Raw genomic sequence first — 27,201 nt, 5'->3', positions numbered from 1 at the left:
CGCGCCGCGGAGCGCCCGGGGAGCGGCACCGCCGCCGCGGAGCGGAGCGGGCTCGGCGCGGTGCCTCCCCCGTCCATGCTTGGGAATAATGGCTACCGAGGCGTGAACCACGAAAAGAAAGAAAGAATCCCGCCGCCGGGGGAAGCCCCTGGATGGGGCCGGGCTGGCGCTGCCTGCAGAGCTGAGCGTTACCCTGCTCCTCTCCTCGGATGCCGGCCGGAGTCGCCGCCTGGGTCGCTTTTTTTTTTTCTGGTTTTTTTTTTTTTTTTTTTTGCCTTTTTTTGGTGCGTCTGTGGGCTTTTCGCCCCGTCGTGTGTTTTTTGGCCCCGCGGGTGATGGACCCGTAGCGCCGTCTGCACGGCGGCTCCAGGGCTGAGCGGGCGCGGGGGCGCAAACTTTGAGCCCCGGGTTCGGCCGGGGGGGAGAAAAAAAAACCCAAGGGGGAAAAAATAAAAAGAAGAAAAAAAGCGAGGAGACGCTGTGTCTGCAGCCCCAGGAAGAGCGGAGGGAAGGAGCGAGCGGCGGAGGACCGCGGCGGGAGGAGGAGGCGGGGGCCGGCGGGACCCCCGGGGCACCTCCGGGCCGGGAGCCGCGTTGTGCCGCTGCGGGGGGGCCCCGAGCGGCTCCACTCCGCGCCGCGCCCGCCCGGCCGCGCCCGGAGGATCATCCCGCGGGGGCCCGGCGGGCCGGCGGGGCTCGCCATGGTCTGCGCGCCGCGCGGTGAGTAGCGGCGGGCGGGTGGGCGCCCTCCGGGCCGGGGACCCTCCACCCTCGGGGACTTCTCGTCCCCTCCCCGAGCCCTGTTCCTCGGCGGGGGAAGTGTTTTCCAGCCGGGGAGCTGGCGGCTTTGCGGTCAGCCGAGGGGAGGAAATCGCCGTGCTTCCCGCCGGTGTGGTGGCGGCTCCGTGCGTGCGGTCTCTGTGTTTCTCTTTTTCTTCTTTTCCTCTTGCGCCGTTTTCGGTGCAGCCGGAGAGAGGTTGGTTCGGTTTTCCCGACCGTGCCGCCGGCCCCCGCCAGCCCCGGTGGCTTCTCGGGGTGGTTCGCGCCGCGTTCTCCCGAGCGGGGGTCGGGATGCGGAGGGGTAGGAGCCGCTCGTTGCCCATTCCCGGCGGCCAACCGAGGAGCGCTCCGAGCGGAATTATGGAGGGGTTTTTTGCGGGAGAAACTGGGTGTGTTTAAATAAAACACAAGACAAGAAAGAGGCGCAGCAGCGCGGAGCTGCTTGGATGCGATGCGCTCCCCAGCTGCCTTTTTTTTTTTTTTTCCACCCTATTTCGCACATTCCTCTAGTGCGACCGCATCCCCCTTCCCACCCTCGCGGGTACGGGGAGGATGAATAATAAACACGGAACCTCTGCCTTCCCCGGGCGGCAGCTCCCGAGCCGGGGCAGCGCGGGTGACCCGGCGGACACGGCTGCTCCCACCCACCCGCGGGTGGCCGTGGCGGCCCCGCAGCCCAGCTCCGTGAGCTCCTCGCTGGTCCCCTTCAGCGGAATATCGCGGCTCTGTCGGGTGTTGGTGGTGGGCTGGCGCTATAGCCGGCTGCCGGATGAGGCCGGTGTTGGTCTGGGATTTCTGGCTGCTGAAAACGGTAACAAACTCAAAAATCCGTGCCCGGCGATTTAACCCCTTCGGTGCGGCCACAGCCCCTCTACTCACAAGGAATAGCAAGCCTGGAAATGGTCGTCGTGGAATTTTTTTTTTTTCCCGTGTGTCTTTTGGCCAGAGAAATCACCGCCGCTCCCGGGCCGGGCGGGTTGTGCGGGCCAGGCTGGATCGCGGGGTGCGGGGCCGCCGGGCTCTGCTCCCCTCCCCGCGCCTGCTGCGGGGCCCCTCTGCTTAGCCTGAATGAAAAATTTAATCCAATTAAGAAATTAAACCTTGTGTGTTTAAAGTGACAAATTTGAAAAGGGGATGGGGAGGTGAAGTAAGATTTCCAGGTCACTGGTTAACTAAGGATGGTTTGGAAAAGGAGCTCGGGAATAAGGTGAGGGCAGAGGGAAGGAAAGAAGGATCTTTTTAAATGGCAAAGGCTTGTGTGTCTCTCTGGAATTTAAACTGGTTTTTAGGCTTGTAAAATCTTCTTGAAGTTGCGCATTTATCTCAGGAGGCTGCTTGCCAGCTAATCTTCTCAAGGCATGTCCTGATTTTTTGTAACATTACAGTATCTGAGGTCCTTTTAACCTAATTTTGTAACAAAGATAATTTCTTGTTACGTAAGTTACTGTTCTGAATGATTGCTTTGGGTCTTGGAGAGCATCCTTAACTGGTCTCCCCTGTGCCACAGACACTGGAATTATTTACTTCGTTATCAATTCTTGAAAGAAAGCCTTGCTCAACTGGAAAAGGCTGCCAAGGTATTACAGGAAAGTAGAGTCTTCACATTCTTCTTTCTAGAGAGTTAAATCTCTGGTCATCCCTGATCAGAATTTACTTCAGAGGTTTATGTTTATGTATAAATCCGATTTTCCCCACATACGGACTTACAAGGGTGAGCTGCTTGAATTATGCACACGGCATTAACTTCCCACAAGTGGCAGACTCCTAATACTCTCTTTCAAGAGTTTTCTTCTTTGCTGACCGCAGTTCCCTAAAACTGCCCTGTGCTAAAGCCAAAAGGCACCAGTTTGAGATGCCTGGTTTTCTTTTCCAGTGGAGATTAATGCTATAAGACAAGGCAGGCAGCATTTTATTTAGCTGGATACCAAGTTTTCACTAGTACACAGTGGGGTTTTTTAAAATTTATTTTATTTTGTTTGGAAGGTGGGTTATTCTGAGTGAAACCTTAAGCCTTGTTTATCTGAGAGGGGCAGTCTGTTCTGAAGGAGCGAAATATATCCCAGTGTTATTCTATCGGGACATGCAGTCATCTGTTGGACCTTGTGGCCTGGGCTGGCTAAATCAAATAGCAGTGTCACACATAGCTCTGGTATGTGGAAGTTAAAAAAGGGATTGGAGTATGTCTCAAGTTCCAGTGACAAAACTACAGATATTTAGCAGTAGCTGATACTTATTTTCCTTTGATTTTCAAGAATGTGCGATCTTGAAGCGTTAACTTTGAGCAAGGGGTATAAATATTAGTGTTTGCTGCTATTGCTTCTTAAACTAAAACCTGGTAGGGTGTTTAGTGGTGGTATGTTGACAGAAGTGGCAATGAAAAGGGCTGCATTCTTCAGCTGGACAGTCTGTGCTGTACAGTACTTTTGGAAAGCGCAGATGTGTATGTCATTTTCTGCCTTAAATATTTTCTTTCTTTCTTTCTTTCTTTTTTTTTTTAATCCCTTGACTCCCAGCATCCTTGTGTTGAATGAGCCACAATATCTAGGGCTTGTGGTGTCTGGATATATTGGAATACAAAGCAGTCTTCTTAAATCCATTACAGATTCAGTCAAGTAAAATTATTTGTATCATCAGAATAGGAAATGTAGGCTGGTTAATTTTAATAACTTTATGAGTTTGCAAGATCTGAGGTCAGGCAGGTGTAAGAATGTGTTACTCCTTGCTTAATAGCATGTTTGAGCAAAGATTGTCATCGTGCATCAGAAGTGGAAATTTTAGAGTCTCCTGTAAGTCTTTTTGTATCTTCTGAATAAAGGTGGAAATTCTAAACTAGGTAAAGAAACATATGGTTTTACCAGAAATGATTTCTTAGACTGATCAATTACGAGGGGATGTAATGAGAAATATACTCCTTAGGGGGAGGAAGAAGGGATTGCCATTACATAATATCCCTTGGGAGAATTTCTGTATTGCATAATGAGGTTGATGATGGAGCATTTGGGGAAAATGCCTATGGACAGGAATTTGTTCTTCAGATTTCCATCAGGAAAACATATTACTGGAAAACAGGCTTGTTAGAACTGATATGTTAGTAGGTGGGTGCTTTGCCTCTATACATGTTTCTTTTGTTCTCATAACTACTGTGTAAGAGATTAGGTAACTCTAAGATTGGAACATCCACAGAATGAGAGATGCCAGTGAATAATTTCCTCATTTACTTAACACCAAGGGTAAACCATTAAGGGCTTACGTTCTGTTCTAGGCTTTGTTAAATTATTTCTGTTTATCTATTGAAAATAGGTCCTGAGGAGGAGTAAATCGCTAGCCTTAACGGTGTAAACGCAAATTGCCTTGCCCTCGTGCTGGTGAAAATGAAATACATAGAAACATACATAGGTGATGTGTGGATTTAGCAAAACTTGATAGCTGGATACATATTTTTAGAGTCCTTGTGATATCCTAAGGATCACCTAGGAGTTGTCTTTCAGATGGAGAAGCAAACATTTGTTAAAAGTTACTTAAATACAGCCTTACTTTTTTAGTAGCAGTTGCCTTAAGGAACTGCTTAACAGGAAAATAATCCATTTCCACACACCTGCCCTTCAGCACTGTTGATGCTCAGAGTCCAGGGAGTACTGAGGCTCCAGGAGCCACAGCCTGGCCCAGAGGTGTTAAAACCAACAGAGGAGAAGGTGAACAACCTTAACACCTCTGTCACTGCTGGGGAATTCACTTAATTTGAGCTGCTCGTTTAAAACCTCGAGTGCTGGTGATTTTAGCAGCGTTTCAGAGGGCTCGGCCAGCTTCTGTCCCCGGAGTTGCAGATGCGTTCCAGCTTGGTGGCTGGCTCTGGCAGTCGGGGGCGCAGTGACGGTGGCGGTGGGGTCGCTCCCAGGTGGGCGCAGCCGGGCGGCCTTCGGGGCTCCACGTGCGGGCCCGGCGCGCTCGGAGCGGGGCGTGCGCCACCGCGTGGCTGCGGGCGCGCACTGCGCCCAGGTGCGCTCCCAGCGCCGCCCCGGCAGCGGGGGCGGCTCCGGCTCGGGGCAGCGGCGCGTACCTGTCCGCAGCTGCGGCATCCTGCTCGTGGAAACGCCAGCCACAGGGCTGGCCGCTCGCTGCCGGCCGGTGTGTTGCTGCGCAAGTTCGTGTCGGGGCTTGGCTTTCCAAAAATTAGGAGCGTTGGTGCTGGGTTTCAGCAGTGAGGGTTTGCATAAAGGAATTGGTGACGTTGCTGCACCACGTAGAAACTGTTTCTGCACCACCGCCGTCAAGGGAATGGAAGATAAGCGTGAGTGATAGTGGTGTCAGGACTTGATTGCAGGTGGTGGTTTTCCTTGCTGCCCTGTCCTGTTACCTGCCAGGCTTCACAGACAGGGACCCCTGCATTAGCTATCTCACAGGCGCAGGTAATGACAGCATCTCTCAAGGTAGCTCATGTAATTTTGAGCACAATCTGTGATTGATTGTTCTTGGAAACTTCAACTAGAATGGTGCTGTTGAGATGGATGTAGAAAAATAGGTTCTTGAGAACACCCATTTGTACCTCATAGAGCTGCGTGGAAAGGGTTAAAGATAAATGTGTGTTCTTTAATACTGTAAAAATAAACCTTATTTCTCGTGGGTGGTAAGACGAGAGCTGGAGTTTACACGAAGGCAGCATTTCAAGGTGGCTGTTTGTGTTGTTACCAGAGATATTTCTAGCTTGCTTACAAAATGAGGTGTTTTTTTAAATACTTTTATTTTTGCAAGTACTCAGTCTAGCTTATGTTCTTGTGGAAAAAGTGTTACAGTTAAATTGCTGTGGAAGGTAGCTGCAGGATTTTTAATACTGAGTTGAAGTAGGCTGGGTACATTGTTTGCCATAATGTTTCTGTGGGGGGTAAAAAACATCTGTACATAAATGCTTTTCCTGCAGTAACTGCTATTCCAGAGGAGAATCAGGGACAACAATGGATATAAATCTTGGGGTTTTTTTTCCTGGAGGAATCAACAATAAAAAGTGTGTAGGCTGTTAAGATACCTGCAAGAATATCCTTACTCCAGAGCTGTCGGTTATAAACTTATAGTGTAGTCTGCCTTCAAAATGGTTGGAAATCTGTCATAAATATCCCTTTTCCACATCCCTTCTATCTCCCTGGATGATTGGCTTTCTAGCAAAGCCTTCCGTAGAGGGTGTACTGTAATCCTTTTACGTTACTCCTTCAGTGCAGATTACGCAGCAAGAAATAATTAGGAGATTAATTTTCACCTGTCACTGCCAATAATAGATAACCTTGATACAGTGACAGGGCGAGGAATTTGGGGAGCGGAAAAGCGTTTAACCCTGTAGTGATTGCTGCAGGGACCAGGCAGAAAATGGTTGCCAGAACATGACCTCCCTGCTCGCTGTCACGGAAAGGCAGAGACGTGCGAGGCTTTCAGCTCCCCCGTCTCCCGCGGACACTTTGCCTTTATCCGCGAACGTGCGCTGTAAAATTCGCTCTGTGCCGCAATGGTGCCACATGCGCCTCGTGCTAATCAGCCCGGAGCAGCCGTCGGAGACCTTTGTAGCTTAGTCTTTTAATTCAAATGCAGTTCTGTTGCTTTTCATGATTTCAATTCCCAATCTGACTGGTATTCCTAGGCTGTGAGGGAAAGGAGCAAACTAATGAAGATGGCTTCATTAGGCAGAGCATGGTTTAGCCCTTGCTTCTCTCCAACAAATGCAGCTGAAAAAACATCCCAGAAGTAACTGGGCTTTTGGTCTTCAGAGAAAGCAGAGCTGAGGTGTTTCTGCTCCCTTTCAAAATTAATTACTAGCTCTCATCAGGTGAGCTTAAAAATGCAGCCTGTGCTCTAAGGCACTGAAGGTAAATGGGAAGGAAAAAAAAAAGCCCACTCTCCCCCCCCCCGGCTTCTTTTTTATTTTTTTCTCTCTTTTGTGCTTAAGTTTACAATCTGTTGAAAACGTAATGGGAAACCAGCCTACAGAAAATGCCATTATTCATATCATCGGGAGCTCATTTATTTTATCTGCAATAGTAATGATAAGACAGACTGCTTGGCAATGCTGATAAGCTGAGAAATATCTTAGAGCTATTTGTAAAAGTTAAAGCAGATCTTGGTACTGAGAGATAGGGAAACTGATGAGCCTTTGGGCAATCTGCAGAGCTGAAAGCTAATAAAGATTTTAATAGGAAGGCCTCATTAGGATTAGGGAGATCTATTATCTGCGATTTGCACAACACAAACAGTGGGGCAACTTCAATTTTTGCTTCTTTGTTCATTAAATACTATTGCTGAATGTGAAGCCTTTTAACTCGGATCTGGATCTCTTCCTCTTCAAGCAGCCATCACCAGTTGATGGTTGAGCAAAGATGAAAGGGCAGCTGATGTGGGAATGTGTTTGCCACACAGGAGCAGTGCCAGCAAGCCCTCACAGTCGGGGACCAGTCGCTTGTTGGAGGTATAGAAATGCAGTTGTTTGCAGGCGCCTGGGTGGCAGGATTCTCCTTAGTGTCTTTTTTCTGCTGTGAACAATATTTATAAACTTCTGGCCCTGAACAGCATCTTTAGAAAGAAATAAGCACACTGCTGTTGTGCTGGTTCTTTGGATGGTGGCTCTGAAATACTGCTGTGGGATAGCCTGGCCGCCCAGCTCAGCCTAGTGGAGTGGCTCCTTCATTAATCGTGATCACCTCCTGGATCTGTTCTAGTAGAGGAGCTGTCTCCAGTGCCATTGGGGTTGCTGTGGTAGGAGTATGTGCCATGGGTGACCTGATCAAATGGTTTGGTAGTTACACAACAGGAGTGATTTTAGCACCATGTGCATTCGTAGATGTGTGATGTAGAGAACCTCACTTTTTGAGGTTGTGCAAATACCTCATGGGCTCAGTTGCTTTAGTCCCCATATGTAGCACAGTGTGTAAGGTGCATGTAAGCTGCTGAAAGAACATTAGTTTACTCAGGGTTTTCCGAGGTATTTAATATTTTTTTTCAAGGACCATCCAGGCATTTTTTGTGGTTGAACTGAATTGTGGAGCAGAAGCTGTGCTGGAAAATTCTTTGGTTTGCGTTTGAGGTCCAAACCGCATTGTAACCTGATTCTGCTAACCTGCAGGTGAAACCCTTTTAACACACAAGTAATGAGATCTAGTTGAACCTCTAATGTAGATGAAGGGCTTTGTTAGGTGATATCCATGCTGGATGTGAGGCCACATGTGTGACCACACCTGTGTTTGGGAGCTGTCTGTTTTCTTCCCTGTGTGGAGCACACAACTGTGCAAGAATCTCAGCTTCTCCCCATTTTTATGGCACACACCAGCTCCTCTGCTGCTGCTGGATCAGATAACCCCAGTGGTAACTACAGTAACATTGCTTCCATGGAAAAGTAATATTTGGGAAGCATGTTCTTGTATCTTCAATTGCCTTTAATATGATGTAGCAGCCAAAACCCAAAAGGGACCACAGCACCACAAGCCACGGAGAAGTCTATTCCAGACTGTAGGTTGAGTTCTGCTGGTTCAGACCTGTGCTTTCATAGGGCCTACAGAGAGCAGCGCAATGATAGATTTAACTCCATGTATTCCATCTTCCATGTGCTTAAGGAACTTAGAGCAGCTGGAGCTGTAATCCCCTCCTCTTTGCCCTCAGCAGTGTGGAGACAGATGGGCAGGGCTGGGAGCCCCTCCTGCCCAGGACTAAAATAAGTTTCTCACAGTGGGTTGGTGTCAGTCTGTTGTATCTTGTTTGTAAGCACTCACAGGTTCTGTCAGCGAACCAGCGTGGCCTCCAAAAGAAGTAGCACTATTTGCACCTAACGTGTTGCTCCAGCAGGGCTGCCATTTGAGAAGTTTCTAATATTTATGTTTGATATGAATGAAACTTTTTGTTTTGTCTGTAGACCGCAACGGAACTGGAGCTGACTCGTATCAGGAGTGCCTTGATAACAAGCAAGGTATGAGATCAAGTCTCTCCAACATGGGCACTTGGGACTGATTTAGCTTGATTTCTTGCAGCTGAATTGGTTGCTGTCTCTGTCTCTCTCACTCTGTCTCCCTTTTTTTTCCCCCCATTTTTTTTTCCCCCACTGTCTCTAAGCCAATTCACTGTTAACAGTTCCATGTCAGCTAACCTGTTAGCTCAGGGTCTCATTGCACTTTTGTGATAAGGCTTCTTGTTTCTAGCACCCCAAACCCTCAGCTATTAATGGAGGAAGTGGGAAGATTGTGAAACAGAAGTAGCATGTGCACTTGCTTGCAGCTGTCTTCTTCCTCGAGGTTTAGTTGCTCAGCCAAGCAGAAAAATATTAAAGTTGAGCTAAGGGAAGGCACGTGCTAGGCTGGGTTACCTTAACACCAGACATCCTGTGATAATTTGTGTGCTGACATGCTGCCTCAGACTTGTCCAGCCTGCTGTCTTCTCCCATGCTAAAGTTGGTAAGAGCTGGAAACGTCTCTTGTGACTTACAAGAGAGTGGTGATGGTGAAGGAGGAATCTGTTACCATTTTGCTCTAAACCTGTAAATGAGTCACATCTGTAAAAATGAAAATTATAAAAAGTACCTCAGAAACAGAACATTAAAGGCAAAGCCATGGATGCTGCATTTAGGAAAAGGGTTGGTGTGTTGTGTTCTCTTCAGATACCCTGTGTGAGAACTGCAGTCAGAAGTGCCACTCCATCGCTGTAGCCATGTAGTAAGTGTTGAACCTTCTGGTAATCAGGGAGCACAAGCACCCTTCAGTCCAGAATATCATTTGTTATAAGCTGCAGCAAAGAGATAAGAGGAAATGCTTATCCTAACCAGGTTATAGGCATCAATTACAGGTCAACTTTTACCCTGCTGTTGACCCAAATCTGTGACAGTAGCTAGAATGATCATTTCCTGAAATTCTGACCCTTCTTGCATAATTTTCTAAAGTAGGACCAAGAAACACAAATAACCTGTCCCAATTTTGGTGCTTGGTTGGGTTTAGTTTTCCACTGGTGTTTCTGCTTTCAGTATCCATCAATCAGTGTTACATGTGCTCTAAGTCAAAGCTACCATGAAGTGCATCTCCCCTTGCTGTTGTTGGGTTTGGGGTGGGGTTATTTGGGGGTGGGGTGGGTTGGGGTTTTTGCTTGTTTTATTTCCCTTCTCTCCAGAAAAAAAGGTACGTTGTTTCTTTGGTGGCCTTTATGGTCACCTTTTTTTCACTATTTTTCTCTACTGATTGTAGTAAATACTTAATCATTGCTAAGCTTTCATTTCAGACATTACAACTGGAAGACTAATGTGGAAGAACTGTAATCAATAATGGCAATTCTTATTAGATTAAGTATAAAAGTCTTGTAGACCAGTGTAATTCAAGATGCTCCTTTGATAGATAATTTGTTCTTAGGGAGAACAGTTTTTTCCAGTAACGTTTTTCTCATTGGCTGGGGGAGGCTGATCCACTTGTCATTTTGTAGAAAGCAATCAAGTTTCAGATTTAAAGAAAAAGGAGTATTCTCATTTTTGGAAACTAATTGCAGTCCCTTTGATGTGCCAGTTACCCTGATTTATCTGACAGGTGGTATTAAATGGCGTTATATCCATTACTTTCATTTGTCTCTTAATACTCCAGATTTTTCTTGTAGTGTGGTTTTTGATAGGTTTCTTTGGCTTCACTGTTAACACATGAACAAAATGTATCATTATAAGTACTTTCACTCCAGTATGAATTGGATCTGGTTTGGGTAATTTACCATGTCCATGCTGCATCATCATGTTTAAAGCAACAACCTTTAAGAATGCAGAGGTTTAAAGGAAAAAGTATACACAGTAACTTGTAGTCAGTCTCTTACTGAGTCCATTACATTTTGTGAGCATGCCTTAGCGTTGAATCCACCATTTGCAACAATTTACGGAATATAAAATACATAGCTGACAGTGGACCCATAATTTTGGTTGTTTCTGTTACGTTCAAAACAAAACACCACCAAAGGCTGAAAGTAGCAGTGGCTTTTTAAAAGTATTAAATCTTCAAGCTGTGTGAAATGCTATTGCCATGGATTCCTTTTATAACAGCATGCTTGTCTCCTGGAAATTATGTTATAATGAGGTTTGGTTTATATATTTTACCCCTCTCCTCATTAAAGTGCTATCTCTCCAAAGAAGCTCTTTGTGTTTTGAAATACTGCGCGGTTAAAATGAAGGCAGGTTTATAAGGATTTAATGTACTTGGGAGCCAAGGTTTTGCAGCTTTATGGCAAAGATGTTTTAACAAAGGGCTTTATGGTAAGGGTGTGCTTTATTTTAGTCAGGCAGTTGCTCAGGGGAAAATTTTCAGTGTGAGCACGTCACAGCAGCAAGGAGACATTCAGAGGGAAACAGGTCCCTGAGATCCAGTCACCAGCTTGGCTGATATTGAGTCTTAATTCTTTGTAGTTTCAAGCCCTGATTTTTCATTGTTTTTTTTTTTTTTTTCACCTCTTCACTCAAGAAAGACAAAGCCTTGTGCCATATCATGTAACATCACAAGCAGTCTATTTATGCTTCCCATTTTTGTGCTCTGAGGTAGGGTGCAGGACAGAGTGCTGGGAACAGCCACTGGTGGGATTATTATACCCTCTCGGAATGGAGCTTGCTTTTTCAGCCTTATAACTCCAATATCCATGATTAAAATTGTACCCTAAAAGCAAGGCTTTTTCTGAGTGTTTGCGGTTTGGAAGTAGAGAGGGCAGCGGCTCAGAGCAGTTGCCCATCCACTGCAGCAGAAGACGTGTCCTGGATCTGCCTGTTTCTCTGGGATACACTTAATATCCCATGGTTTCCTGAGAGCCAGGGGGTTCTGCCATGGAAAACAGGTATTAAATTACTACCAGACACAGTTGTTTCTGGAGCTTCTCAATAGGAGCTCACTGTTATTGTTAATAAAACAGTGCTGGTGTAAAGGTTTAGGCAATGAAAAGCCCTTAGCAAGGGCCCTGGTGGCAGCCAGGAGATGTCACCTCTCATCCTTGAAATAGTGTGTAGAGAAATTGAAACTGATTCCAAGTGTTTCATGTTATCATGTGTAGCACCTTCTCTTATTCATAGAAAATGGTGTTTTACTTTGCTTGAGCAGTCTTCTCTATGTCCCCATGCCCTCAGGTGGGCTGGTAATGGGTGTTTTGCCCTACTGGGCTCCAGCATTCCAAGCAGAGCTCCAAGTTCCTGCTGGAGGAACCCAATACTTTTCACTTTTCTGACTTGTCCTGCGGAGTATTTCCCCACAGATGGGTTAGTTGGTATTTTTCCAAGGTGAACTTGGCTTCCTCTTTTTGATGGCACTATTAACTCTTTATATTTTTCGTCGGGTATGTTTCACCACTTCCTGAGCTCAGCGCTGCTGCTGACTGGTTTTGTTAGCTCACCTCAGGAGGGAGGATGAATGTAATTTAGAGCAATGTTTGGGGGCAAGGACGAAGGATGGTTAATCTTGACAGGGATCAAAATGTGGCTGCAGTTGAGCCAGTAACACCTCTGTTTGAGGGGATGGAGGACCGAGTGTTCCTCCCCTGGGTTTGTGCTGTGAGTGGATCCCAGCCAGGCTGCTGAGCACGGAGAGGATGTCTGTAGCATCAGGCTTGATTTTGGAGTAGTGGCCATAAACCGAAGACTTTTTCATCCTGTTTGCTGTCCCCTGGGCTGTGCAGTCCCAGTGTGTGTCATCTTCTATTAGTCTCGATGCAACCAATGACCTTGTTTGTGTGAGCACATTAAGCACAACATTAACAGCTAATTTGACTACTTTGGATTCAGACAGGCTGCAATCAATCACCTGAACTCTCCTGATAGCAAATGTGGCTGGATGGGATTAAGGAGAAAGGATAAAATGCCTGCTTGGGCCAAAACTCTAGGAAATTGGAAAGCTGCTTGTTAGCCTGTGTAGCTGATGTAACTGTAGCACTTGATGGAAGCGTGTTCTTCACTGGAAAGAAAAGCTGAAAAAGTGAGAAATATGTGGTCTTCATAGAGGTTTGTTCAGCCTTCTTCCTGCCTGTCAAATGCTGGCATGGTAAACGAGACCACCATGATACAGAGGCATCTTTTAGAAGATGTCATTGGGATAAGTTCTAACCTATTCCAGGTTTTGGATCCCTTTTGAGCCCCAAAAAGGATTAGTTTCAGAATGGCAAGGATGAATGATGAAGCAGATAAATAGAAATGGCATAGCTGGACTGGAAAGTGTGGTCAAAATTGTTCTGTCACTGAAGATGTTATTTCCATTAAATGTTTTGAGATTTAATATTGATTTCAGTGAAATTACCCTTGAAAACAGATTTCCTCCAAACCTTTATTTTTATATATTTATTTTGGAACTATTTTAGGACGCAGAAAAATGAAACTCCAGCTTCAAACAGTTTTAATGTTTTGAAATTGGCTTTTTTCACTGTATGAACAATTTTTAAAATATTATTGTTATTTGTATTTCAGTCATGCCTGTGCCACTCTAGTTATGGGCTAAACGTCATTTTGCCAACCACAACGCAGACTGGGGGGGGGGATCGGTTTCTGCCTGAAAATGCTTTGGGTGTGTATTTCTGACGGGCTGCACTGATTGCCAGTGCCTATTTGAAGAAAAACCCAACAACATTCTCATTTTACAATATGTTGGCTGCCTTTTTGTTTAAAGAATTATAAATAAACCAGCAGATTTTCCACAAAAACACATATGCTTTCTTCCTGATGAGCACGATGACGCACCAAGAATCCTTGCAAGAGGCCTTGAGTCTCCTTCAAGTAGAGGATAGGGCTGAGGTTGAAATTGAAATTTTAAATAACTCTTCTTTAAGAAAGATGCTGGTAGAGCCTTGTTAGCAGAAGAATTGCTGTTTTCTGACTAATTTTTTTTTTTTGCCAGCATGGGAACAAAGAAAGAAAGGAGGAGGCAGAATAAAAGCCTGTGTGAGTGTACGTGGAGAGGCTGCAGCTCTCTAGACTGGTAATGGTATCTGGAAAGGGTCCAGGCTGTTGTAAATATGAACTTTTGTCAATATTCCCCAAGCTTCTTTGGACTCTATGGTGGGCTTTATTAGCTGAAGGTCACACCATTGTGCTGTCTCCCTCTCCTGAGACCTCTGATACCTTCCTGAAAGGACAGCCCATTATCCCTGGGCTTAGAAGCCAGCTTTCTCTTCAGTGGCACTGAAGCTGATAAGCTTAAGAGGCATATTTCATCCCGCCACTGCTGCTTTCAGGAAACAAACTCTTTATCATTCCTGATTAATTCCAGTTGAACAAAAAAATAAAATAAAATAGAAGGCATGTGTGAGTGCACACGTGCACAGAGACGCAGAGCTGAATTTTTTCTTGTGTAAGGTCAACTCACAGCACTGGCCACAGCCAGCAGTGTCTGGAGCAGGCACTTTGCTTTTCCTGGGTGCTGCATCCAGAGATGGATTTAGTAACGTGAGAGGATCCTGGGCTGCAGTCACTGAGGAGAAAGGGCTGAAAAGGGAGACAGGGTAGCAGCAGCCTGAGCATCAAGGTTGGAAATGATTTGTGGCAATTAAGGATTAAGGTCTGTGAGAGCAGGACCACCCGCTGGGAGAGTGGCTCTCCATCACCTGGGGAAGATGAATGACCCCAGGAGAAAAAGGGGCAGGGATTTCGTACTCAGCTACCTGAAAATAATCGTAAACCCGTATCTCGCTTCGGTATCCTGCAGCCCTTTTTATCACAGCTAAATCCCTTTGCTGGGAGTTGTATGCAAGAGAATTGAAAGAGATAAAAATGCTCATTGCTGCTACTGCTTTGTTTTCTCCATTTCTCGCTCTGGCTTGACGTTTGTTAGGAGGTGTCTTACTGACTTTCTTATTAGCCCTCTCTCAGTAGCAATGTGTTCCATACATGGCTCTCAGATTTTTAGGGTTATTTTTTTTTGCCCTTGCACTGAGGTTCAGAGTGTGGAATTAATAACAATGTATAACACATGCAACAAATAACATACTGCCCTTCTGTACTCATGCAGTATGTAAAGCACCCAGGTGGCATGTCGCAGTGGCCAGGTGACCCACCTGTGCTGTGTGCTTCTCTCCAGCGTGCCCTTGATGGGCAAGACACCTCACCTGGCTGTGCATCTCGAGGTTTTCAAGTGGAAAATGAGAGTATTGGCACTGTCCACAGTCCTGTTTGTTTGGATGAGCGTGCAGCTGCAGCCCAAGTCAGGTCTTTTGGTCACAGCCCAAGTTGGGTCACAGATCATCTAATTTATGTTGCATCAAATTTTTATTTCACTTCCAGCATAGACTGTGTTTAAACCAAATTCTTGGTACTGAGGTTACAACTGGCTTCGTTTCCTCTGCCAGAACAGAGATGGAACAATATTAAAACACAATTTTGCAAAACTATGTTTACTTTTTACCAGTGAGGACCATATTTAAAGATGGATTTTGGTATTATGGCTGCAGCGCTAATGTAAACAGGGTCTGATGGGAAAGGCTGTAAAATAATAGGGCTATTGGTCATGTCTGGGGGAAAAGAAATTTCCATAGTACGTTTCAAACTGGAGTAGCTCTGAAGGTTTGGCTGGCCAAACCCAGCTAGGATTTCTGATTTAAAATTGCTATAGTAGTATGCACTGGGATGGTGGGCCACTAGTAGCATTTTTTCAGAGGTAAACTACACAAGCCTGTATGAATTGGGGCACTTACTTTTGTGGATTGGGTTAAACTTGTCATTCTTCACATAAAATAGAATACAATGAAGTTTTAGATGAGAACCTCCTTAGATATACCGCAGACTCCTTTTTAAGGGCAAAGTAGATTTGAGGAAGATAATTATCTAGTAATCTTAGTGAAAGCTTCATATATGGTTCTTTCTCCAGATGGGTTAACATGGTGGAAAGATTTTTATCAGTCCAGTCGTGCACCACAGACTGCAGTAGCATATGTACTTGCTTGGACCCTGAGTTTAGCGATAAGTGAAATGTTAATATGTGCTTGGCAGAGCAAGCTCTTAATTTCCCTTAAAATGGAGGGGGCAGAAATGATCTCATTGGACAAGATGTCTTTGGGCTCCTGCCCACTGTTAGGTATATCCTAGACAGGGTTTATTTACTTGGTGTGGGCAGATTATTTCCCTTTCCCTCCCTGAATCTGGCCTGCGGTAACTGTTAGCAAAAGAGCTTTCCACCTCCTGTATTGCAGGAAGCATTTGAGCTCTTGTTGAAATATGAAGCTCCCTTCCTTTATTAAAATTAAGAACTACTTTCTCACATGGCAAAGTGATAATAAAGACTGAAATTGGATCTATAACTTCATGAAAAGAAAAAGAATTTTTTTAAAGACAAATCATGCATGGTAATACCTTCATTGTTCTCTCCCTGTGTTCTTTGTATTGCTTAACTCCCTGCGAACAAAGAACCCATAACTGGAATTGTAACAATAATCCAGGCATTTAAGTCAAAACTCAAAAGGCCCTTGGGAATCTCATGCAAAGGTGTGCCCTTGAAATGGTAGTTTATGAATTGTCTGAACAGGTCTGAACATCCTGGCCCTGAGGAAATCTATGGGAATTTTGCCGCTGACTTCAGCGGGGTCAGGATTCCACACTTGGCGCTTTGTACGCACTGCCGGGCATTGAGCAGAGCTGTCTTTCAGCTTTTGAGAAAGTCTGACTCCCTCCTCACAGGCAGGCGGGAGATTTTCTACTTGGTTGCACTTGTGAATTCTAGTTAAGGGAATTGCTTTTGGTCCCTCCATCTTTGTCACTTACTTAAACAAACATGCAAACTGGAAACATGCACTTGCTCGAGCTTCAGCAGTGAGTGCCTCCTCGAGATCTCTTGTTACTGATCTAGAACTTAAACTGATTGGGAAAGTGGCTTTAAGATGAGGTTCAGTCGTGCTTAAATGAAACCAATTGGGCAGAGAGATGAAAAATGTTATTTGTACTTGCCATTCAGATGTCTGAACCCAGCTAGTTTGAAGTACGAAGGGTTTGGTCCCTGAGCTTGAACACAGATTAGTAGGGAGGTTGTAAATTGAAGCAATGAGTATTTCTTCAGCAGTTTATTGCAAAATAATGGGGGTTTGAAAATACAGGTCTATCCAGGGTCAAGGTCACTGGGAAAGAAAGGTACTTAAACAAACAATGAGGGAATTAGTCTGAAATTTGCATGCAGACTCAGATAACCAGGGCCCTTTGAAACCCACTTGAACATAGAATTTAGCCCTGTTGAGGAGGAGACAGAGCCACAGGACCTCTCTCAGCCCCTCCCACTTCAGTGATTCTGGTCAGATGTCTCATCCCTCCCAGGGTATTTGGGCAAACCACTGATTTGTCTGGCTCTGGTTGTTGTGAACGTGGACATTATCTTCCTCTGTCACATCACTGTCCAGGGAGAGGAGGGGGGAGTTACCAGAGTGGGAGTGAATTACCCCATGTCCTCAGTCTTCCCCATTCATGGTACAGTGGCCAATGACATCATCTGTTGCTTAAGAACTGCTGTTGATGGAATAAGCTCTACATTTAATGAAAAACAAAACCCAAAGAAACCATATTCCCCAGAAACATGATCCAGGGCTCCAAGAAGGTTGGCACACTTTAGTTACCTCATCCTAGTTCTCCATCAAAAGAAAAGGTTAAGGAAAAATTACTGGAAAAAACTTGCTGAGCTTTCAGCAGCAATATCCCACCGACTGTTGTTGTTCATCCAGAGTAACCCCACAAAGCTCAACAACCTGGTTCACGGCAAACTTGGTTTTAATTAATGTTAGTAGAAATCAGGTCAAAAATGTGAGGTGTGTGTCACTCGTGTTACTATAAGTAGTTAGAAGGAGGAGTTGGAAAGCTACATCCCAGATCCATCACAAAAGCTTATTTTGGCTTCCCTGCCACTCGTGACTGCAGAAGTATGGCAGTGGCTGAAAGACTGGCTGTAACTTTCCCATGTTTAGCTGCAATGGAACATGCAAAAGCTTGAAAATTTCTTGAAGGTGCCTGGAGAGGCCTGGCCATTGTGTTAGCAGGAGTATGCGTTGAAAGCTGCTCAAGAGAGGGGCATTTCTTAGAATAGTTTGCAAAAAGTAACAATCACAGCCCAGTATGGACAATTAGAGATCATTAGAAGTAAATGGTTAATTTTTCCCAACTTTTCTTGCCCAAAAAAGAAGCTTGGTTTTTCCTCACTGTAGCTGTGTCTTGAGGGCTTTCCTTAATGAGCCATCTCCTTCTGTCCAGTATGGAAAGAAAAACAGAAGACACCTTCCTTTGCCTCCATGTGATTTTAATCTGATTCATTCATTCCTAATCATCTTAAAGGATTATAAAAGCAAAACCTGTTAAATCTTGGTTCGTTCTTCTTTTCTTTCTCTCCCAAACATCATCATTTGTTCTTTTATCGTGTTGTATTTCTTTACCCATGAATCAGCTGCCTTTTTATTTTTCCTCTCTGTAACAAAAGTCGGGTGGGGAGGGAGGGGGCGATAGGAGCGCTGCTTCCTTTGATTTGTTCGACGCACAAGTGTTCCTTGGCCTTTCATACCGAGGAGTGGATGCGGCTCTTGAACAAATTGGACCTACTTGTTTGCTGGCCTAGGCCATCTTGTTATCCAGCCAGCTGTGTTTTGATCTTGGAGGGCCATTTGAAGATTAAATTGAGACATCTTTTGTTACTATTAAGTGCAGTAATTAAATCAGCTCAGTGTTATTTAAGTGTGGAAAATGTCGCTTTGCTGGCCCATGGGTGTCTGAAGTTGCCATTAGACAGCTGTGTTGCTTCCAGTGCTAATGATGAAGAGGTAGGAGAAAAGAGCCAAGTGCTCTCTAAATAATTTTCAACTCTTTCTGGGTTATACTGGATCCCTCCCCACCTTTTTGTGTGACATTTCTCCTCCATCTCTCCTCAGTTCATGAAGAACAAGGTTTTTGAGAGACGGAGCTCGAGCTTTGTCGGGTGGAGAGCTGGCAGCGAGTGCCCATTTCTGAGCAGAGGGCTGGAACGGTGGGGGTGAAACATGCTGAGTTTCCTGGATGGGCAGCTGCTGCCCCATCTCCGAGTTTGCAGTTGTTGGCTCTGTGAACAACAAAGAGGCTGACCTAGCAGGGTGGATCTAATAAATGAGCAAAGTTGACTGCCTCCCCCTCTTCGTCTGTGGTGGGAGTCTGCCAGTCAAGTCAAGCACGGCGAGTACATTTGTTCCCATGAGGGCCATTGTAATACAATTTGCTGGTGCAGACTGGCCTGACTGTGAAGTGGTGGCACCTGGGAGATGTGAACTCTGGCTCAGGCCAGGGCTGATATCATTCAGAGGTCACCTGGGGCTTACTGGGGCAAGTCAGTTGCCCTTCTGCGTCCCCCTTTGCCTGCTGCTTGCTGAGCAGATTGCTTTGAGAGAAGTGGCTGGAGGTGATGATTGGCAGCAGGGAGCGGAGCAGACAGACACTGGAAGAGAAAGTGAGATCCTCAGTGGGAAAGGCAGTTCTTCGGAGGTCGAGTATGTTTTAATGCTGGGTTAAGTTGCACAGCAGTATTGGCTCATTGCTACTGGCAGCACTGATCGCTTGAGCGTTGCCTTACCCTTCCCATCGTGCCCTTTAGAACCCTGTCTTACCTCCTGTGTGCAGCTGAACATGCTCCCTGCTGCTCCTGTGGCTCCTGCAATGAAATCCAGCAGCTCTCACCCCTCGATAGGGGAGCAACTGCCAGGCTCAGCTGCAGCCGTTCCGCCGCCGTGTACCCGCCGAGGCGAGGCGGAGCGCGCTGCTCCCTCCCCAGCCCACGCTCCCAGCCTTCCTCCTCCTGAGCCGCCTCGTTAGCCTCTCCTCCCGGATGCACCCGGCTCTGGGCTCCCATCCCTAGTAATTGCCCAGCAACATCTATTTGCATTGCTTTTTACACCACCATGTCTTATGGAGGGGGAAGTGTGTTTGCACTTCGCGAGTGTTTTTGAGCTGTGGCAAGGGCAGAAGAATGGCAGATGGGTGGGGATGAGGGAATCAAGAGCGTGATGAATCTGTTTTTCTTACCTTGTTTAAAATTGCCTGTTAAAATTCAGCAGCCGCACCTCCGATCAGCCTAATGGTGTCTGCCATGTTGCGAATACACAGTCATTAGTTGGTCCAATTCATGCATGCTGAGGTAGGAGGGTGATGTGAATGCAAAGGAGCTGGAGAGAATGGGAGCTGGGGGGGGCAGGGGAAGGAGGGGGAGAAGCTTGGTAATACAGTGACAATGAAACATACGGTAGTCACACTGGAAAACTTTCTCCTTCATTAGCAGGGATCTGTTGAGTTTCTGCTCACATTAGGGTAATTAACACAAGTACAGATTGTTGAACATCTGTGCAGTTTAACTATATGGCCGGTTCCCAGGCTTTAAACAGGGCTGTGAGGAGCCAAATGCAAAGCAGTATGAAAAGCCCACACACTATTCATTTTACTGAAATTAGCATTTCTGGATGAAAGCTGATGTTGCACGTCGGCTATAAATTTTCTCTGGTCTGTTGCCAGGTTGGCTAATGATCTGAGGTTAGTGTTTGTTAAAAAAAATTTAAAATTTGTTACTTTTAATATTCCAGAGGGGAAGTTTCTTAAAAAGCAAAACAAAGCATATGGGTATGTTATATGTAATGTTCTTCTAATCTTTTTCCAGTGGAAGCTCAGGAAGGAATTGCTGGTTCAGCCTCTCTCAGAGGCTCTTGGCTCCATGAAACTACCAAGGGTTTTTTAGTATTTCTGACCAAACTGCAGTTTAATTTTCTAGCTCTGTAAATGCCTGGGAGGCTCTGCTTATGGTGTGTTGTAGATATGAGCTGTGTAAATAAAATGCAGAATTCTGTCTGCAGGATGGTGACTACACAGGTATTGCTTCTCCACATGTCACTGGAGGTACGGAGAACCTTCTGCAGTGGTTGTCCCAGAGGAGTGTTGTTTTGCTGTGGCATCTTGAAGCTTCCTCCTTGTTCCTTTTGACCTTGTCCAGCTGAGAGCACAGATTTTTTCCACAGGTGGAATTAAGTGTTCAAGGCCAGGCTGGATAGGGCTTTGAACAACGTGGTCTAGTGGAAGATGTCCCTGTGCATGGCAAAGGGGTTGGAACTAAATGAGCTTTCAAGTCCCTTCCAACCCAAACCATTCTATGTTTCTCTGAGCTGCTGTGAGGTGGACAGCCCTTATAGCTGGGACAACGATTAGTGCACCATGTGTGCCAGGAAATTTTGTCTTAATGGAGAAGACTTTCATCTGTGAAGATAAACAGCCTACCAATGTGCATAAAAAGAATAATCCTCATTAGCACTATTTTGTCCCTGCTGTTTTCGCTAAGAAAAAAATTTTGTTCATAGTGGAGTTTTTTTTAATGTAGTCTCTGTGGGCTGATGTGAACAGAGCTGACCTTTGAAACCCTATTTAAATTTTAAAAGGTTTGTATATTCTTTTGTTTAATTGGGAAAGGAAGGGGCTTAATGTCTCAGAGGAAGTGTTATTCTTGCCAAGAATGAGTGACTTGATCCTTCAGTTCACCCTCAGCTCCTGCTCTGGAATGGCTTATGCTCCAGCCCAGAATTTACTTTGGCATCATTTGAAATTGTTGGTGAAATTGTTGCTGTTGCACTCACCAGCTCCTCAAAAGTCTGCTGACAAACATCAGGACTGTCAGAGCTTCATATTCTTTGTGACTAAAAAAACCTTCTGGGACCAAAATGCAGTCTTCAGATTCAGTCCTGCAAATGTCAGCCTCAGGAGCACCATCACCCTCGTCCCTGTAATTCAGCCCCATAAATGATTTGTCATTGAAGGATCTCTTTCTGGGGTGAAGGTGTCCACACAAGACAGACTTGCTGAATCATACAAAACTCTGCAAGTTCAGTTAAATATGTGGTTTATTTTTGAGGCACTGCTTTAGTTAATCTAGTCCACAATGAAATTTAGTCTGGCCTACTTACTTTTGTAACAGTTTTTCAGATAATTATGTGTGTGTATGTGCACACGGGTGCACACTAGTTAGGAAAAGAAAAACTGAGTGAAACGTTTAGCTACATTAGACTTCTTACCTTCTCCATAAAGGATGTCAGAAGATGGCATGTTGCTTGGTCACAAGGGACACACAGAACTCGGAGAGCATCTGTTACAAGAGGATGACAGAGGGCACTGGCCCTTTCAAAGCAGGGTTGCAGTGAACTGAGTATTGAGATTGCCTCTGTGGTGGTCTTGCCGAAAGGGCCCTGACTCCTTGGTTAAGAAGTGCTTGTTTAACACTAAATTGAGGGACATAAAGTATCCTTGCCATTACTGTTTGGTTTTTTTCTGGACTCAGTAGTAGGGTTACTTTGAGTACTGGCAGAATTGTGTGATGAGGATATTCAGTCTTACCCATGGTTGACATCTGTGCTCCCTAGATTTGTACCCCCTGTATCTCTGCTTGGATTTCATTTGGTCTCGTTCAAAGAAAACCCAGCTCTATGCAACAGAGTCATGCTCAGAAAAAAAACCCAAACAGTATTTCTGTTAAAATAAACAGACTGACCTGGATTATTTTCACTATTAGGCAAACCAAACTCACCTATTTGGGTATGTGGAACTGACAATGAAATTAAAGGGCTTTTGTATCTGCAGATACGCAGCCAAAATTAAACAAATTTTTTCTTTATTAGTGCCTCATTCCATTTCAGCCTTGCTTTTTGAGAATATTTCCCACAAACTGGACTTAAAATGCCAGAAAATGGCAATGCATCCAGAGAAGTGGTTTCATGATCTTGGTAGATAGGAAAACTGCAGCTGGTGAAACATCTCTATCAACCTTCAGTTGCATGGCTGTATCTGAGAATGTACATGTAACGTTTTTTCTAGCAGAATTTTCCAGTGTGTACTGGAATGCGCTGAAAATCTGAGGACATCATTTTGAAGGCCTCCCAAAGTTTCCTTAGAGTTTTCACTTCATGTATCACTAAGCCAGCTTCTGTGAAGCAGCAAGTTCTCTTGTTCTCCTGCTTTGTGCAGGCAGATATATGTATTTAAATACCTAAAATAAGCTCAGAGAACTTGACACTGCTGTTTGGGCAGGCTGCACATCCTCAGCCACCTCTCAGACCTTTATCAGACTCCAAACTGAGTGTGTCTTGCTACCTGTGCAGTTGCGTGGTTGGAATTATCGCCATTGTGTAGATGGGAACACTGAAGCAGATTGGAAATTACTTGCCCCAGGCCATCTAATGCTGACAATAGACCACACAGTCCCTCGGCCTCTTTCTGTGCCAAAACCATTCTCTTGTGTCTGCATATGGAAAAAACAGAGTAGATCGAGCGGAGAGTGGTATTTGTTGTGGTAACAATGCGCGCTGGGTCCCAAAAGGCCATCAGACAGTGATGGATACATCGCTGTGAAATTAAATTCACCCAGAGATGCACGGGAGGAAGGGCTGGAGTGGTCTTTGGGCAGGGGAGCAGGCAGGGAGGTGCAGCCACAGCGGGTCAGGCAGCTCCTGCGCCAGCAGCACATTTGCATTCTCCTGTCAGGGAGCTGGAAGCTGCCACCGAGCAGTTTATACTCAGCCTGTGCTGGCCTTGAATTATGCATGACCAATTTATCATGCCCCCAGCTGAAAAACTAATTGTGTCCCTGGGATATATTTACTAGAAATTGTAGTTTGCTGTGCTGGGGTCCCCGGAGTGTCCGGCAGAGCAGACGACTGGGAAGTTGGAGCATGTTCAGAACAGGACTCCTAGCTCCACTGGAGCCCCTGTGCTGTTGATAGATTTTTCACTTCGATTGCTTTTCCAAGGGCATTCCCCCTCCTTCCTATCTTTTTACACTGCATTACACTTAATCGGGCTGCAGGAGTCCTTCCAGTAGTCTCCAGTATTAAAAAGCACATGATGTGCCTGAAAGAAGGCAGTTTATTCAGGAAATGCCAGCCAGGTTGGGGGGGAAGGGGGTTGGTTTCTTCTGTGTATGGTTTTTCTCTTTTTTTTTTTTTCAAGCACAGTGTGGCTTCATGTAATGTCTCCAATTACCATGAACGTCCCCTCCTTCTCCAGGTCTAGAGTGATGAGATTCCCTAATTACTGTCATTTGAGCAAGGGGGTTGAGGAGGAGAGGATTTCTTTTCCTCATACAGAGCTTGTGGGGTGGGCTGAAGCTTGCAAACTCTGTTACCACCTGGTCTGTCGAAGGAACATAGAATGTCCCAAACGGAGTTTCCCAGTGATGAAATGACAACTGCCAGACCTGTGTCAGGCTGTAAACCCTCTCCTAAGGTAGTGCTAAGCCATGAAGATCATCAGTGGGGGCGAGGTTTGAAAGGGAAGGAGGCAATTCACTGATAAATTAATCACCAAGTTCAGTCTGTCCTCCCCCACTTGTCACAGAAGGAGGATGTCAAGGAGTTAATCACAGTAAGGAGTCAACAGTAACAAGACTCAGAGGCAGAAGAGCCCTCTGGAATCTCTTGTTCCCTTTCTGTTCTCCTCCTTGTCTGCTCTCGTACAGCTCTGCCTGACGCCGTTCGCAGTGAGGAGCCGCATCTCCAAGGTCATCAGGAGCTGCGCCAGCTCCTTCTGCATGGCTTCACTGCTGGCAGCCCAGGCACAGAAATCAGAAGCCCTGCTCTTCTGAGAGTCTGGGAGACCACAAGCCAGGGCACAGGAGAGAGGGATTGCTCCTCCTCCACAATGGGCAGGAGCCTTTCTTCTGACGGTGCTGAAATGGGCTGTACGCAATCCATGGCCAGGCTGGGCTCTCCCAGTGCTTTGATGGGATTTAGTGCTTGTCCTCTTGGGAACAGAGCTGCAGGGAGTGTGAGCTGGGCTGGAAGAAAGGTGCTGGCAGAGGTGCTTTCTTAAATAAATCTAAGATATATGAAGTAGTTTGTGCAAACTATTTGTAGCAAGTGTGTTGCATGGGAAGTTGAAAGAAGTGAAGGTGGTTTTGCATAGTTTCCGAATGTCACAGATCTGGATCAGGTTTTAAACATTCAGAAGCTCTCTACAGCTTACCTCTTTATAGTTCCCCAAATTTGTATTCATCATCAGTTCCCCAGAAGAATCTGGTGAAAAGATTTGTTCAGGTGACTACACGTCTTGCTGTGGAAAAAGTAGAGCAGATCTGCTGTGTGATGAAACCATGCTCCTCTTTGCTGAAATATGTGATACAACCAGCATAGAAGTGGATCTGAAGCTTGAAGATCATTTCAGGGGGAAGGTATAAACAGGTTTGTCCCCATATGCTGCCAACTAAAGCAAAACCACTACAGAGTTCCAAGTTAGCATGAACTGTCAAATCAGGACTACCCATAGTGTATTTCCTCAAACTAAGGTGAATGAGAAATAGTCACGAGTTGAGAGATGATGTCCTTGCAGATCCAACACTGTAAGGTTGTCTTGCTCCCTTGAAGCTGCTGATGTCCAAAGAACAGTGGGGTGGTCATGGAGCTCAGTGGTTCAATGGGTCCGTGCAGAGAAACCAAGGAAATTCTTAAGCTGAGCTGTACAGCGTTTGTTCCAGTCTGCTTTTCTGGAGGATGTTGTAGCACTTACGAAATTACTGTGCTTTTTGAACAGTGGGGAGAGCACAAGACAGACTGGGAATAGGATGGAGACCACTTTCATGTAGCAGCATTTGTACTGGTATGGAAAGAGTAGGGTAGTAGACAATGCGAATCACAGCATCTTTTGTTCGATTTTTTTAGCTGCAGCAACTCAGTGTCTGGATGCTTTTGCCCTTTCATCATTCAGAATGAAACACATTAGCGAATCCAGGTTATGTTCCTTGTGCTGGTGGTTCTTATTAGCTTGTTAATGATCTTGCTAGGTTTTAAGTGCCTACAAATGTGAGTTCACGGATAACTTGAGTTCAGGGCAGCTGTCCTTGGCAGAGTGTCCCGATTTTTCCTGTGAAAATCTTCCATGTTTTGTTCTATTCCAGCCGCTGTTAACTTGTTGTTACAAATAGAGAGAAAAAACCACTGGCACTGTACTGCCTTATGGATATTGCTCTTCCTTGAACCTGCCTCCTACGCTCTTTCCAAGGGAGCTTCTCTGGCAATTCACAGTTTCTGAGTGGCTCTACTGCTTTTTCTTCCTCAGCTTTATTTTTCAAGCACTTTTGGCTTTGATGCTTTTTGTCAGTCTGTTGCTGTGCTGTGTTCAAGTTGCCTGAGCTGTTTGGTTTTCTCCCATTTGCTTTGCTGCTGCTGTGGCTGCAGAGGGACAAGAAGCTGCAGCATTGCTGGGGAGGGTCACGTGCAGAGGAACCCACAAACAAGCAATGGCAGCATCTCAGAAGATGCAAAAAGGTGTTGAAATTGGGGTAAAATAGAAGTCAGCAACTGTTTTATAACAGGCTACATGACACAGGCCGACACTCCTCTCACTCTCGTTTGTCTCACTCAAAGATCCTGTCCTCGATACTTTTCTTCCTCCTCCTCTTTCCTTCCTGTAGCTGGGATACACTGCAGTGTCAATTTTCATTTAGTCCTGTGTCTAAAGTTATGTAAATAGAGAAAAGCAAGTTGTGATCAGCAAAGAGAGATGTGATTTTAAGAAGGAGATTTTTTTTTATTCATGCTAAGGTGTTGAGGGGAATTACACTAACATCAGCTACAACTTAAACATAGTACTTGCTACCACAGTTTCAAATCAGTGTGAACTTAGTCAGCTAAAACACTGTTCTAGCTTGGGAGTTTTTGGGGGGGGCTGGATGGAGCCCCATGTTCTGAGCATTTCTTAAGTGTCACCATGTTTCTCCCAGTCAGGAATGAGAACTAACAAAAATAGATGGAGGAAAGGTGGCAATGCCTTTTTCTCATAATACGACCACAGAAGCATCTCTGGAGACGTGTGCACATACAGTGGCACATCCACATCCCTGGCTTAGGAAGCTGTGGAGGAATTCTGAGGCGGGGTGGGGGGAGAGCGGGAGAATAAACCTTGCCGCTCTAAGAAATCCTGAAAATGTCCATCAGAAACGCAGCGAGTATTCGGAGGCTGCTGGAAGCGTTCCAGTATCAGAGTCTTTGTCTCCATCCATCAGAGGCACTGCAATCTTTGTGCCCCCAGCTTCAAACAAGGGCTTCACGCTGTCCTTGCAATCTGCCTTTATGCAGCGGAGTGTGGAGGCTTCTAATTACGAGGCCGAGCGGCGCGGCGGGTGGGGAGCCGTGCTGCGCCCCACAGCCGCGCACCTGATTATCCGTTGCTGAGGTCGTTAGAAGGGTTACTCCTGAGTTTAAGCCTGCTCCGCAAGACCCCTAATTATATGCTGCTCTGCAAGTTGCATTAAAAAGAAATTGTTGAAAAGACAAAGGACAGAATAACATTTCCTCCCTCGTCTTCCCCTCTCTCCCCCCCCCCCCCGCGGCACACACAGACACACTCCCCCTCCTCTCCCTGCTGGGCCCAGAGCTACTTCTCACGCTTGAGTTGGTGCAAGCTCTGATAAAGCCATTGAAAGATGCAGCAGGGAGACAGAGCACTCCCAGGGACAGAGGGAAGCAGAA

General features: G+C 45.6%; 1 protein-coding gene and 1 long non-coding RNA gene across 18 annotated transcripts in view; one reads left to right on the top strand and one right to left on the bottom strand.

The window, feature by feature from the left end:
• FBRSL1 (fibrosin like 1) overlaps window positions 1–27,201 on the top strand; it is a 508,067-nt gene that overhangs the window by 404,228 nt on the left and 76,638 nt on the right. For 12 of the 17 annotated variants that reach the window (XM_042035136.1, XM_042035134.1, XM_042035142.1 and 9 more), the window contains one exon: window positions 8,663–8,716. The exons of the other annotated variants lie outside the window; for them this stretch is intronic. In XM_042035136.1, the coding sequence (XP_041891070.1) occupies window positions 8,663–8,716 (54 nt within the window). The remainder of the gene's footprint in view (window positions 1–8,662; window positions 8,717–27,201) is intronic. 17 annotated transcript variants of the gene reach the window in all.
• Window positions 17,453–19,725, bottom strand: LOC121667933. The gene is made up of 2 exons (XR_006017198.1): window positions 19,321–19,725; window positions 17,453–19,151 (listed from the first exon to the last, which is right to left on the bottom strand). It is a non-coding gene; the product is annotated as an uncharacterized LOC121667933 (long non-coding RNA).

This window comes from Corvus kubaryi, unplaced genomic scaffold (genome assembly GCF_017639235.1).
Source record: "Corvus kubaryi isolate FWS band 111438036 unplaced genomic scaffold, C.kubaryi_AGA036_p1.0 37382, whole genome shotgun sequence".
Taxonomy (NCBI): domain Eukaryota; kingdom Metazoa; phylum Chordata; class Aves; order Passeriformes; family Corvidae; genus Corvus; species Corvus kubaryi.
Note: the sequence above shows the minus strand (reverse complement) of the source record. Positions and strands in the feature narration are given on the sequence as shown.